The 14,163-nt window shown below is 42.0% G+C and overlaps 1 protein-coding gene across 1 annotated transcript; it reads right to left on the bottom strand.

Moving 5' to 3' along the window:
• Positions 1-3,155: 3,155 nt before the first annotated feature.
• LOC118330858 (immunoglobulin superfamily member 22-like) lies at positions 3,156-13,740 on the bottom strand. Its single transcript, XM_035665547.1, has 25 exons — positions 13,623-13,740; positions 13,160-13,294; positions 12,341-12,477; positions 11,261-11,360; positions 11,089-11,125; positions 10,679-10,850; positions 10,305-10,418; positions 10,059-10,221; positions 9,487-9,599; positions 9,066-9,228; positions 7,996-8,280; positions 7,752-7,876; positions 6,833-6,974; positions 6,487-6,694; positions 6,272-6,360; positions 5,869-6,171; positions 5,507-5,680; positions 5,177-5,305; positions 4,782-5,078; positions 4,606-4,694; positions 4,333-4,525; positions 3,894-4,196; positions 3,643-3,791; positions 3,369-3,549; positions 3,156-3,223 (listed from the first exon to the last, which is right to left on the bottom strand). The coding sequence occupies exons 1-25, from the start codon at positions 13,738-13,740 to the stop codon at positions 3,156-3,158; spliced, it is 3,987 nt and encodes a 1,328-aa protein (XP_035521440.1).
• Between the last annotated feature and the right edge of the window lie 423 nt (positions 13,741-14,163).

Below are 14,163 nucleotides of genomic sequence, written 5' to 3'. Positions count from 1 at the left end.
TTTTTTTTTTTTTTGCTGTTGTTTCTTGTAATCTTTGATTTGAAGCCTTTGCTGTTAATGTGCTGTGTTCATTATTACACGGCGGGTGACATTCAAAACATAGAGTTGTAAAGTTTGTGTATCCGTACTCATGCATGACTAGTAGGTTGTCAACACTCATCTTGACACAGTGAAAAGTGCACACTACAGGTGCTTTAATGAGTACGACTGCCAGTTCTCCAACATCAGTATGAGCCAACGAGAAGTATGTAAAAAATAATGCTCTTTGTAATATATCTGAATCTACTTTGTGCTGCACTTTTCTGTACCCAGAGTAAGGCCAGTCAATCTCTTTCCAATCAACAGCTATAGTGTTTTTAAAAAAGGATTGTTGTGTACGGTATTCTTTAAAGTATATGCTCCCTTTTCCTTGGCTCTTTGCATTTTTTTCTTTAAGGGAGAAAACAAGTAACTGTTGATGGTTTAAGCACAAGAAAGTGACACATTGATGCATGGGAGAATCAGCAATTTGTATAAAAAGGCATTAATTGCTCTGGAAGTGTTACAAACATATGTATGTTTCAATTTTTTTTAACTGTTATCCTTTTATTTGCAGAAAAACAGCCCCAAATGGTATTTTTGCTTGTCACTGTGGAAAAAGCTGGGTTTGGTTTCCACAAATAACTTTTTTTATTGAAAGCCCATTACAATGCATCATTTGACTTCCTATTATGAACAAATGTTTTTTCTTATTCTATGATACACTTTACCTTGTTGTCCTTGATTTTCATTTAGTGATTTATTTCTTTTATGACTGTAGAGACAAAATAGTTTCTTTGCTGTAGTGAAACTGCTATGAATGTGAATATCTATTGAAGAAATAAATGCAATTGCAATGCAACTTCAACATTCAGTCCTTTGGTTTACTTTGGTTTGTTTTGCTGTTTCCTAGAATCAAAAGGTGCCACAAAATGCCCTTCAAAATGTCAGCTGATATTTATAACAGTTCAGTGTTTTGTGCTTCTACAGAAGCTGTTGGCCCTCAGCAGATAAAGTGCCATTAAGGCAGAAAGAACTGGAGGACAACAGAGAGCTCTGTTCTAGTAACTGCTGCGCTCTAGTGTGGCAGGGGTGGAAAATGTGCTTTCAACAGGCTTCAACCCTGTGGTTGAACTGCTAGCGATGCTTCCTCTTGCCTTCTCTTGTTTTGTCTGCTTTTTTTTACCTCCCCCATTTTTTTTACATGTGCATGCACACACCCACATTTACACAGCACATCTCATAGTTTATTCCTTTAGGAATCATGCCAGTTCTCTCCAAATGCATCTCATTCATTTGCAGCCAAGGTCTTACCATCAAAGAACTCCAGTCTTCTATGAAAATCAGGCATATCTGTAATGACTTTGACAAAAATAGGCTTGGTGACACATACGTCTGCTGAAATAATGAAATGACATTGAATCGCCCAAATAATGTGAAAGACACTACAATTATCTGCCAAACAATATTACTCCATTCAAGTTATGTATCGGAAAACCCTTTCATAGGTTTTCATCCTGTATCTCATAGGTTTAGTCGTATAAATGCAATGTGATGAAAATGTCATGGAAACAAGAGCGTTTAGTTCCCTTTGGGTGCAGCAGCCTTTAGTTTCTGTCAAATACCTAGATTGACTATTCAGGCTTTCACTACTTCCACCTTATTGTGCCTTAGCTGAGCCGTAGGGAGGCGGAAGGTACCAGTGACGTCGGTTTAGTGCCTGTTGGTGCTTAATTGATCGGAACCTGGCAACCTGACACTGCCAGTCGTCTGGTGGCTCTATAGAAATGGAGTTTGTGTGAGCCAGCACGATGACGTCAGGATGGAGAGGGGTTGTAACCTCTATTTGGCAGCTCCTTACCAGACCACACTCACTCTCTCAAGCAGCAGCAGACCACTCAGAAGCAATGCCTATACACAGGCTTTCAGGCCTCTTTAACTTAGGGGAAGCCTACACACACTAGAGGGTATTTTTTTTATTTTAGTTTCCACACAGTGGATTTGAAATTAACGGAGTTAACTAAATTAACTTAATTATTAATTAACTAAAGTACACTTTTAGGTTGAAGACTTTCAGATTGTAAGGCTTAAATAAAATCTGTATTGGATGAATAGTGTCAGAACTTGGAGCCCTTTTTTATACATATAATCCCAAAATCTTCTGCAATGGTCAGGACAGTGATCTAAAATTGGGAGATTCTTGGTATTTATAAAAAAGAGTACAGCTGCTACACAGCTTATCCAATGTGGATGCTAACCTGCAAAGCTGGGAGTCAGCACCTTCCTCTCTTTGTTTCATTTCAAATCCAATAATCCAATAATTACATTCTAAGCACCGAGGCAAATATGGGAGGTGAAATTATTTCTGTTTCTATTTTTGTTTGAGATACATTTAGAGGCATTTGTGTGTGTTTTTTCAATCATCCATGGTGGAAAGCACCAAGCAAAACTTGGAAAGCAAGAAGAGGATGACATCTGATGAAAGCTGTAGACTGGATTCAAACCCAGGACATTGCATGTTATGCAGATTAACACACCAAACAAATAGGACCACCTCAAAGGGACTTTGCATAATTGTCACTGTGCATGCCCATTTCCTCGATATCCAGCCTTAGACTCTTTAGACTCTTGAACTGTGGTTCCAAAGTGGCTGTGTGGATATGGTGCATTGTGTACTGTTTATTACTTTATTTGTATGTGTAGAAACACACTCGGCCTGGTACAGGAAGCTCTATGGAAGTGAATTTGGGAAAAAAAACTGAAAACTCTGGAGAAAAGATGAAAGTCAAATTCCTTTATAGAGAGAAAAACATAGACTTTAGAGAGAAAGGACAATCCCTATGGCTGAGCGAGCTGACTAATGAGTAAAAATCCTTCCATCACACCAAACATTAATCTGCTCATGATGCAGAATGCCTACACAAGGTTGAGAGCAAGTCTGACCTCTAGTGGTCATTTGATGCATTACCAGAGCTTGGGAACTTGATTAGAAAGAATATTAAGATAAAAAAAACAGCATTTTGATATAGATTTCTAAGGTCCTAAAACTAACCACAGCTAAAATCACTGTTAGTGGTGATACTACATGCAGTCTGAGGTCAGAGCCCAATAAAAATGCAACACTTAAAGCATACTTCTTACAAAATAAGCTTCTCTTTGTTTGACTGGTTGGTCAGGCTCTCCAACAGACTCTTGTCATCCTTATCTGGAAGACACATCACATACAGAGAGACAAAGAATTAGTAAAGTATTATAATAACTAGTAATTAGTAAAAAAAAAAATACACCTTTTTTGTATTAAACCATCATTCCACTCCCCTCCCTCTCTCCCTCCCTCTCTCAAAACCTACCAAATATCACCAGGTTGCAGGAGCACTTGGCTGTCCCCAGAGGGTTCTCCAGCACCAGTGTGTATTCTCCGCCATCTTTGGCTCCACAGGTAGGGATGACCAGGGTGCACACTCCGTTAGCTGTGCTCTGCCAAAACCGAGGGCAGTCAGAGATCTTCGATTCCCCCTTATACCAGCACGCCTATGCAGGGGAATAAACAGTATTATTATGGGGCACACGCAGATGTTTCAGGTAGATGCACCACGCTGATATCAGTGACCATGTTCTTCATACCTGTGGTGTTGGCATGCCCTGATAGGCACAGCTCATGCTGCAGTCATGGCCTCTGCATACAGCGTGATCCTTCAGTGGCAGCAGGAACGTAGGTTTCACCTGACGTGATGGTGCGACATATTCCTTCAACCGAAGACTGTTGATGCACTCTTAAATAGACATACACATACAGAAACAGATACAAAAAAATTTGTCTTAATAAGACATGCTGATCAATAGTATAATGCCGTAATTAAACATCTTTCAGTCACCTTTCTCCTTAGCGATGATCAGAGGTTCCTTTGAGTCCAAGGGATCACTGTCTCCGATAGAGTTCTGTGCAATGACTCGGAAGTAGTACTTCCTTCCAGGAAGCAGTCCAGTGACAGTGTACTTGCTGCTGAAGACACGCTCGGCCACAGTGAACCAGGAGGCAGTACTGGTGTCACGTTTGAGGATGACATAATGTGCTCCTTCATCGTTGTCAGCCAAGTCTGGAGTGTGATCCCACTGCAGGGTTACCGTGCCCGGAACCTCCTCTTCCAGGCGGAGGTTCTTTGGGGGTCGAGGAAAGTCTGAGGAAAGGAAGCGAGCACAGGAGGGTAAGAAGTGGAAGAAATTTTAGTTAGTGGTTGGTTAGTAAATACAGTATATAAATACACCATACAATTAAAGGCTAGATACATATAGAATCAAGCCTCCATCATTTACCTGTAACACGGACATTGACATCATAGTGAGCCTCTCCATAGTCGTTCTTCAGGTGCACGCGGTAGATGCCAGAGTCAGAACGCCGCGAGGAGGAAATGAGGAACTGGGAGTGATTATTGCTCTTGGTGATGACTTTCCCTCCTGTAGTGATCATGCCATCCTTGAACCAGGTTACCACTGGGGGAGGTGAAGCCTGTAAGTGTGTCAGATGGAAGGATTGAGGGGTAAGAATTAATTTGATAGGAATAAGGGATAGGATGATCAGAGTCTTACAGTGAAGCTGAGGTGAAGGCAAAGTGCGGTTCCGGCTCGGACTACCATCTGGTTCTTCAGCTTCCCCTGGAGATCAAACCTGGGTGCCACTGCAAAGGGAAAAAATGCGTAGAAAAGAGAAAATTATATGGAGAAAAAATGAAAAGGGTGACTACAAGAGAATGCAGTCATATTACCAGGTGGAGGCATGGCCAGGACACCCTCTAGCAGCTCAATGGGCTCCCCCACCCCTCCTTCATTGACAGCCCGGATACGGAAATGGTATTTCATCCGCTCCTTAAGTCCTCCCACATGGAAGGCAGTGCCAGCGATGGGGATCTTGGTGGCCTTCATCCACTCTTTAGCATCTTCAGGGCGAACCTCTAAGATGTAGCCCGAGGGCTGGTCTCCCTGCTCTGGAGGTGTCCATCTCAGAGAAATGGCGGAGTTTGTAGAATCAGACACACACAGGTTCCTCACCAGGCCAGGGGCTCCTACAAGGGGAGTTTTTATACGTTAGATAGTCTAGATAATACGGATACAGAAAGGGAAGGAAGGGGGAAAAAAATGACAGAGGCCGTGAAGGACTCACTTATTGGGTCTTTGGCCCGGACAGGATTAGAAATGGTGCTGGGACTGCCTGCTCCAGCCCTATTTACACTGGTGACTCTATACTCATACTCCACATCATCCACCAGCCCTTCCACCATGAATTTTGTATCTGAAAACAATAAGACAGATATAAATTCAATGTGTGAAATGCAACCACAAACCGAAGGATGTACTGTATGTTCTGTCAATACAATAATGAAAACCGTTTTAAATGTACAGAGTTGATGATACATGTTAAAACACTGTATCCTTACTCGGGAATCTAAAAAACAAGGCGTAAGCAAAGCCTGTAACAGAGTCAGAGTCTGACCTGTGAGCAGCTCCTTATTGACCTGTAACCACATGTTACTCCCCTTCTTCCTCCTCTCCAGCATGTAGCCCAGAACTGGGGCTCCCCCATCGTGGGCTGGAGGGGTCCAGCTCACTGTCATGGTGTCCTTGGTTACATTAGACACCTGAGGCTGTGATGCTGAGCCTGGAGGTGCTGTGTAGGTGGATTTAAACAAGTGTTGCAAAGCAAGATTTCCAGAAAAGGGAATATATAAGATGGTGAGTTTGACAATGAATTGCTAATTTTAATGGGTGTGATCCTAATTTTCACGGACACTCACGTAGAGATGGTTTAGATGATGGTACTGATGATTATAATAGTTATAATAAAGAAGCTCTCACCTACGGGCTCTCCAGCACGCACGTCTTCTGTCTCAAGAGGGTCACTCATTCCCTCCACGTTGACAGCCCGGATGCGATACTGGTATGCCTGGCCCTCCTCCACTTTATCATCACTGAAGATGGTGGTACTGCTGTCTACCTCACCAACCCTGGTCCAAGACTTCTTACCTGCCACACGCCGTTCCATCACAAAGCTGGACACTTGCTTGCCTCCATTGTCCCGCGGAGCCTTCCACTTCATCTTGATACACTTTCCTGAGAGCTCGAGGAACTCTACTTTCCCTTGAGGAGGCTTAGGGTGGTCTGGGGAATGTGGCAAAACATTACATCTTAAGTCATTTCAAATCTGAGTTAAAGAAAACTGTTTTAACTCGTGTTCTGCCGAATATGTGTTGTCACCCACCAATCACATTGAGGTGCAGGTTGGCAACAGCTGTACCACAGTCGCTCTTCAGACGGAGCATAATGGCACCACTGTCTTCTCGCACACATCTAATTAACACGCAGAGTGAAAGGATATATTTGAAATGTGTATCTGTATTTTAATTTGTGTGTGACGTTTGAAAAGACCTTAACATATCTGATGATAACAGATGACGCCCTTCTCTGCTCACCCACCTGCTAAGCACCAGCGAGGTGCCTTCAGCTGTCCGCTCCACCTTGATCTTCTCGTCCTCTGTGACCTCCACTCCATCCCTGTACCAGGTGACCTTGGGAGGCGGCTTGCCCCTGAAGGGGATCTTAAGGGTGGCTGTCTGGCCTGCCTTCACAGTCACAGGTCGAGCCCCCAACAAATCCAGCACAGAGGAATCAATTTCTGGAGGGTCTGGGGAATAAATCCTAGTGATAGTATCTGGATTTATATATGAACACAGTGCATATCTCCATGACAGTGGCATGAAGCTTGTTCCAGTAAGCCTTCACCCCACCTCTGAATACATACTCAAATATCAAACACACATACCTGCAATAGTGAGTACAGCCTCACTCTCAGCTCCCTTGGCTCTGAATGTGTACTTCCCCTCATGGGCATCAGTCACATTAGAGAAAATCAGCTTATGGACAGCTCCCTGTTTTACCACCTGAACCCCACTTAGCTTTGAAATCTGTCAAATGTAACACAAAGGACAAAACACAACACTTACTCATATAATGTGATAATTAAAACTAAATGATCCAGAAATTGTGTGTCTGGGAAATAGAACTTCAGTGATTAAACTTATGCGTTATCAAAGGTTTTAAGCTTTTTGGCATGTGGGTATCACTTTAACAAGCCTATCTGTGAATCTACAGTTACATTAGCGACTCTGTGAGGCTGCTTATGGAGAAGTTATGCTAACCTTTAGTTTGTTGTAATGCCAGCATTTGCTAATTAGCACTAAACACAAATTACAGCTGAGGCTGATGGGAATGTCACTGTTTTTTCACTGTTGTTTTTATTGAAATTTACACCTGATGATGGTGGTAAATGGAAAGTTAAGGAATCACCAAAGTTGTTATAATTCACCCTCTGGGAACCATGAATGTCCATCCATCCAGTAGATGTTGAGATATTGAATGGATGAATGAAAAATCTGATCTGCTGATGAAGCTAGGGGAAAAGTTAGGGGATCACTAAAGTCTCTAGGATTTATTGTCATGGGACCATGAATGTCTGTACAAAAAGTCATGGAAATCCTTTCAATAGTTTATATAATAATATATATTTCAGTCTGGAACAACGGACAAACATTGCCAGTCCCACCTACTGCCACTGTTTGCCTGACATTTACACACAGTACTTTTCACTGACAGTGAAAGGACTTAAGATATGCCACATTAATTGACAGAAGCAGAATTAATTTGAGGACTCCCTTTTCATCCCATCTGATATCATCTCTTACCTCCACTCCATCCTTTAACCAAACTCCGTCCACCTTCTCATCATCAAGAACCACACACAGCTCTGCCGGGGAGCCTGTAGGACACTGAGCATCTGACATACCACTCTTCACTGAAGCAAAACGCTCTGGCAACACACAAAGCAAAACAGCTTATTTAGGGTCTTATTTATTAGTCAGTAGTTAGACCTTAAACAAGCTGGCTGATACTGAAAAAAAAAACCTCCAGACGGGCAGAAATCATTACCATCAACGGTGAGATTGGCAGAAGTGACATATTCGTGTGCGTCGTTGTCCTGGGTGCAGATGACAGAGTACTCTCCCTCATCTGTCAGCTCGCAGTCCTCGATGATAACCTCTGCCCTCTTTCCCTCGTGCATGAAGATGTAACGACGGCTCGCTGTGATATCACACCCATCTTTCAGCCAGCGAATGTGCACGTCCTTGGAGCTCATCTCACACTCCAGATGGGCTTTGCCTCTCTCCTGCACATGAACATTCTTTAAGTGGCTGGTAAACTTGATTGGAATCCCTGGATAAAGTAAAAAAAAGACCAAGAAAAAAGGAAGAGAGTCACTCCAGGGTATTATTTGGCCTTTACCAACATGCTTCGCTTGACATTTTTTTGGGGTAATTTCTGTACTATCAACACATGCAAACTGAGCTGAATCACATCTACAATGGAAAATAACGTAATTATAGAGTGAAAATACCCACTTATTAGATCTGATCCTTATATTCAGTTCCAACACATACAGTAGACCTTCGTTATAGAATTATAGTTAAAGAACAAGACAGATAGAGTCTACTCATGAATAACTGTAATTAACACAACCTCAATTACTATGCTTCTGTTCCTGCAACCCCACAGGACAGCCACATGTCCTTGTGAAGATATTTACATGCCCCAGCTTGCACCTTGGGCAAGTAAGCATCTTGTTAGACAGAGCCGTAATAAATGAGCTTGTTGTGAGGAGGGATTTGGTTGGATTACTTTCAACTCAGCACTAGGAGGGAGGATTTATTATGCTACCCATACGTCTTCATTTGGACGACAGAGGGAAGATGATGTTGTTTAGCATAGCTATGAAGGAACGAAAGCCTCTAATCTCAGGGGAAGAAAAAAAAAAGGCAGTGACTGCTCATCTCAACTGAGTCTGAGGGGGGAAGTTTGTTTCCTTAGAAATGCTAGCTCCACTAAAACAGGAAGACACAGCCCTTTTGGGAAAAGCAAAACATAACAAAGCATAACAACAAAAAAAACACACATAGGAAAGTTGTTTATGAGGGTAAAGCCTATAAAATACCAGCCCGTACTTTCAATGAAAAGTGGCATGGTGGCAGTGAGGTCTCCGATGCTGATGGTGTAGTCTCCCGTGTCACTGACTTTCACATCCTTAATCTTCAAGGTGTAGGTCAGACCATCCTCAGACAGGGACACGTCAAACTTTTCATCTCTTTTCACTTCCTTTCCCTTTACCTGCCAGAACACAAACACATCTGGGAAAACTATTTCCATATTCCGTTTGAATCGAGTATTTCCCTGGTGTTCATGTCTGCCTAGAATCTTGTCAGTACATCTGTGTGTTCTTTTCATCTGAGTTACCTAGATGCCAGAAACTCCTAGAAATGTTCCTAGAGAGCAAATTCTTAACATCTCATCCTAGATGGATTATTGTATGCTTGTGTAAGAGTGTATTTAAGTCCTACAGTGTGTCTTTTAGGGTCACATACAAACCTTCCAGATGAGTGGTGCATCTGTCTTCTTGGAGAGACAGACCTCAAAGACAGCGGTCTGCCGTTCTGTCACTTTCTTGGGCTTAAAGTCAGACAGGAATTTCAGAGGTTCATCTGAAAGACATAATTTTATTTCTTTCTACTTTTAATCATTTAATTTTGAAGTGCATAAGGACTAAATCACGTAAACACCTAACTGAAAAAGATTCAGAATATTCCAAATAACAGCATTTGTAGGCTACAGAATATGTGTTGCAATCTGCATTCTGATACGTGGGTGTTCAGACAGATAAACCATCTGTGCCTTGTAAAAAACAATTAATAGGTAATATTCATTTTGTCTATTTATGTGCTGTAGATAGACTGAGAGATGAAATACAGGACAATGAACTGACAAAAAATGGAAGGAATAAGCAAAACGAAAAAATAGCAGGTCATTGTGCTCAAATAAAACATGTCCCTATTCATTAAACAATATAAAACAAAAGAGTACAAAAACACAAAGTGACACTAGGAGAAGGTAATGCAGTCAGTGATGGCACTGTTGAGTTATGAGCCCCGTTCTGTACTTGCCTATGACGGTAAGCCTGGCTGACAGTCTCTTGTCTGCAACCTGCAGAGTGTAGGTGCCCATGTCACTGAGGTTCACGCTAGAAATGCACAGCATGTGCTTGGTTCCCATCTGTTTCACTTCGTATTTCCCATGAGAGTACTGGAGCCGTAGCAGCTCGGCACCCTGAATCGTAAACAAAAGATGAGGAAGTGTTTTATTTAATGGAGATACATATATATATATGCACACAGACCCATCGGTTTTACCAGAAACCAATTCATCCTAATGTTTGGATCCTTTAGCTCCAGGATGGTGTCGAAGACAATGTTGGTGTCAGCTTTGGCAGTGATGTCCTCCAGGGGCTTCAGCACACGTACCATCTGGTAAAATGTCAAATGAAAACAGACCATAACACATAAAAAATGACATGACACTGCAATATTTTCCTATATTCACATTACTTGACTGCTGCTATGCGACACACCTTTGTTGCCATGACCGTGCTGTGTGACTCTAAACTTTTATTCCTTCCTTTTTCATTCTGCTCTATTTTAAGCTGTTTTTCATATCACATCTCAAACCTTTTCTTCCTTATGTGATCCTGTGGTACGTGAACAAGCTCTCTAGGTGACAGGCCTACCTCCACCTCCACTTTCTTCTTCATCTCCTTCAGCTTCTTGAGGATGCCTCTGAAGTCGGTGAAGCCATGCTCGGCACAGATCCTCTCGTAGTCCTTCTTGTCAGCTCCAGCCAGGATCTTTAACATCTCCTCCTCTGTAGGTGGCCTCTTCTCCTCTCTCTTTTCCACACTGCTGCATGGGGATATAGAACGAGAAACAATTGTTCGCGAGTTTACGTGCCTGTGCAAAGGTTTATGCAAGGCTTGTGTGTGTATATATGTACAGATATGAGACAGTGTATGCATGTGCGATGACAGCAGATATTTCTGGAGGCATGCGAAAAAAAGAGGATCTGAGGGTGGATCAGAGAAAGCTCCATCACACGTTGTTCTGGGAGTGTCAAGGCTAGTATTAGACAACAGGCTCCTACCGTTTCTTCAGCATCTTTTTGAAGTCCAACGCTGGATCTAGAAATAAAGACAAAGCATCTTCACCTGAGGCACTGAGTGAAAACAGCACGTAAACTACACTGAAAGCTTCTAAATAACTAATAGGACTAAGAAAGGTTCACACAGTGTATTATATAAAATGGCTAGACTCACTTTCTGTAACAGTGAGCGATATAGAGTAGATGGCCTCTCCATGCTTGTTGGAGGCAATGCACTTGTAGACATCAGCATCCTCCAGGGTCAGGTTTTTGATCTTAAGTAGAGGAAATGTATTACAGGTTGCATAAAACGCTCAACACTTACTGTAAGACTATTTAACACTGTCACACTGTCATTACATTGTCTGGTCACTTTAAATCCCACTGCAGTACTTATTTAGTGCAGGAGGAGGCAGTGCCATGCTGGGAATACCCAGTAAACATTTAGTGCTGCAACTTAACAGTCATCCCTCACCAGTGAAACAGATGGCAAGGGAAGATGCATATGTCAGCACCCACAAGTTAATTGCTTTATAATAGCTATTTAAGCTTCACTTAAGCTCTCCGGCTGGTACAGAGAAAGCGCTAAATCCACTCCAGAGTGGTTATAGATAAAAGGATCAAAGAGAGTTTTTTTCTTTCTAGCTACTTTTCCTCATGATGCATGGTGTGCTGTCTGAGTTGACAGCACCAAGATGTCAGAGTCCCTGGGCTTAATGGTAGTCTGTAGAGACGCTGCCCTCTGCAGCAGTCTGTTATGGTCACATTCACCTTTTAAAGCGACGTGACTGCATACTGTATTTTGGTAAATGCATTTAGATTTAAATGCATGTGGAGTCAGTAAAATAAATGCTTGCAGATAGCGGTGCTCCAATCCCACACTCATTTAGGCAAAATGAATCAGCCATCAGTCATCCATGAAGCAAACAGAAGTGTTTCGATAAACGCTATGCTACACTACTTATGGTGTTACGTGACTGAGATAACACAAACACAGAATTGATTCAATTGCTAAAATATCTGGTATTAGTGCACTTATATCAAACAGCACAATGAAGGAAAACAAAATCGTTAAACCGTTTGATCGCAGAAAATGAAAGAGACTTATCAGCATCAACACAAACCTCATTTAAGTATCAGGACAGTTGTTTTCTTTAATTACAGCTTTGGGTTTGTTTTCAAAAGCAAAAGCTGTCAGTGAGATCCTTTAATCACTGAGAGACACAGTTTAGCTGTTATATTTGTAGTGACAAACCTTAAGTATATGCTGATTGTTTATGTTGTCATAGAAAGATTTAGTGGCATCAGACAGAGGGCAACCGCTGGCTCGTTCCCAGTTAACACTGGGCTGGGGATTTCCTGTCACCTTGGCCTTGAACACCGCATTGTCACCTATGAATGACAGATCGAGTTAATGCATGTTATCTGCTTGATAAACAATGAGCTGCAGAGTAACTAGCCCCCTCTCCCTTTTCATTATTATCAATATTTTTTTTATCAAACATAACATTATATTATATTGAAACAATGAGAAAGAATGTGTAATATACTCTAGAGACCAGCGATTTTAAGGGCAACCCATGAATGCCAATGATAACGCTATTTTGCAGTGTTCTGCATTTTGTGACAGGCTATGCTTTCATAAGTCTCTAAATCTATAATTCAGGTACAGGTGAATAAAGCCCAAACACCTACAGTTTATGCAGAACGGGCATTAATATGCAGCAGAAGCAGCAACGGTTTTCTACCTTGGAGGTCATGAGCATTACAGAAACTTTATCACAGTATGTTTGGGCTTAGTGAGGTCTTTGTGGATTTACAGTACCTTCACCCACAGAGACAAATGGTTCTCTAAAGTTTACACATAGCAGCAAACCTTTACTTCCCTTGTGTCATCTGGAGTTTCTAGGCAAACTATGGGCGAAGATCTAAAATTAGCTTATGCTTAGTTCTCTTACAGTCTCAAGGGCTCACAGTTGTTTATAATCCAATGTGAAGAGAGCTATTAGGGGACGCAAAGGGCGTTTCTTGAAATTTCAAGGTGCTGTGAGATGAAAGGAGCGGTTCACCTCACCCTCTTGGGCAGTGGTGGGGCGCAGCTTCTCCTCAAAATCTGGGACAGACTCTCCCTCGGGGATGATGGTTGATTTCTGTACCTGGCTGAAGGACTCCGCCACAGCTGAGGTCTTACGCTGAATCCCAGAGTGCTCTGAGGGAGCATAAAGGACATCCACATCAGAATCATGTGCAAACAGGTGAACCATGCAAATGTGATATAATTATTAAGACTTTGACATCACAAATGTTGTTTTTTGCTGCACTGCAGTACTGAATAATGCAGTTAATTAGCTTTATTGCAGAAAAACCAATGTTTTGAACAATGATAAGATAAGACAGGTCAGTTAAAGCTACTATTTTAATCATCTTATATTCATTAACTTTATTTTTGCTCATTAAAATGATGATAATGATGATAATACAAAAGTTTACAGAGCATGGCAGATGGGGAGAAGATGATCTTGGAGGATAATTCCTACCTTCCACGGTCCTTGACAAGCCCTGCGAAACTTTTCGCAGCTTAGTGGAGCTCATGGAGGAGGTAAAGGTTGAGGAGGTGGAGGAGGAGGACATTTGCATCTCTGACATCTTCCTCATCTGCTGTTCCATCTGCTCCATTCTGCCCCCAGTGGCTTGAGGGAGCTCTGCTGCCATGATGATGATGATAATGTTAAGGTGGTTCCAATCTGTGCCTGGTTGTGACACACACAAACAGAGATGTCATATGATAGTTTTACAATTGGCTGACAATACTCATCTGACTCCCAATTCGACAGGGCCTTGTTGTATATAGCAGCTTTTAGTCCTCATATATTGCAGTAGATAAGAGGGACCAGAGGGACAGAGGACAATCCTAACCATCCTTTTAAAATGCACACACTGATACAACTAATATCCTACAGTGTACTCAGATAGCAAAAGAGGATGTTCAGAGCAGACATATGCTACTGTTTGTGTACTTGCATGCGTGTGAGTATATGCTTCAGTGTCTGCATGCACGTGCAGTTTAACACACCTCTT

This window comes from Morone saxatilis, unplaced genomic scaffold, assembly GCF_004916995.1.
Source record: "Morone saxatilis isolate NCDOM2014 unplaced genomic scaffold, NCSU_SB_2.0 Contig2, whole genome shotgun sequence".
In the NCBI taxonomy this organism is placed as follows: domain Eukaryota; kingdom Metazoa; phylum Chordata; class Actinopteri; family Moronidae; genus Morone; species Morone saxatilis.
This window is presented reverse-complemented; position numbering and strand designations above follow the sequence as displayed.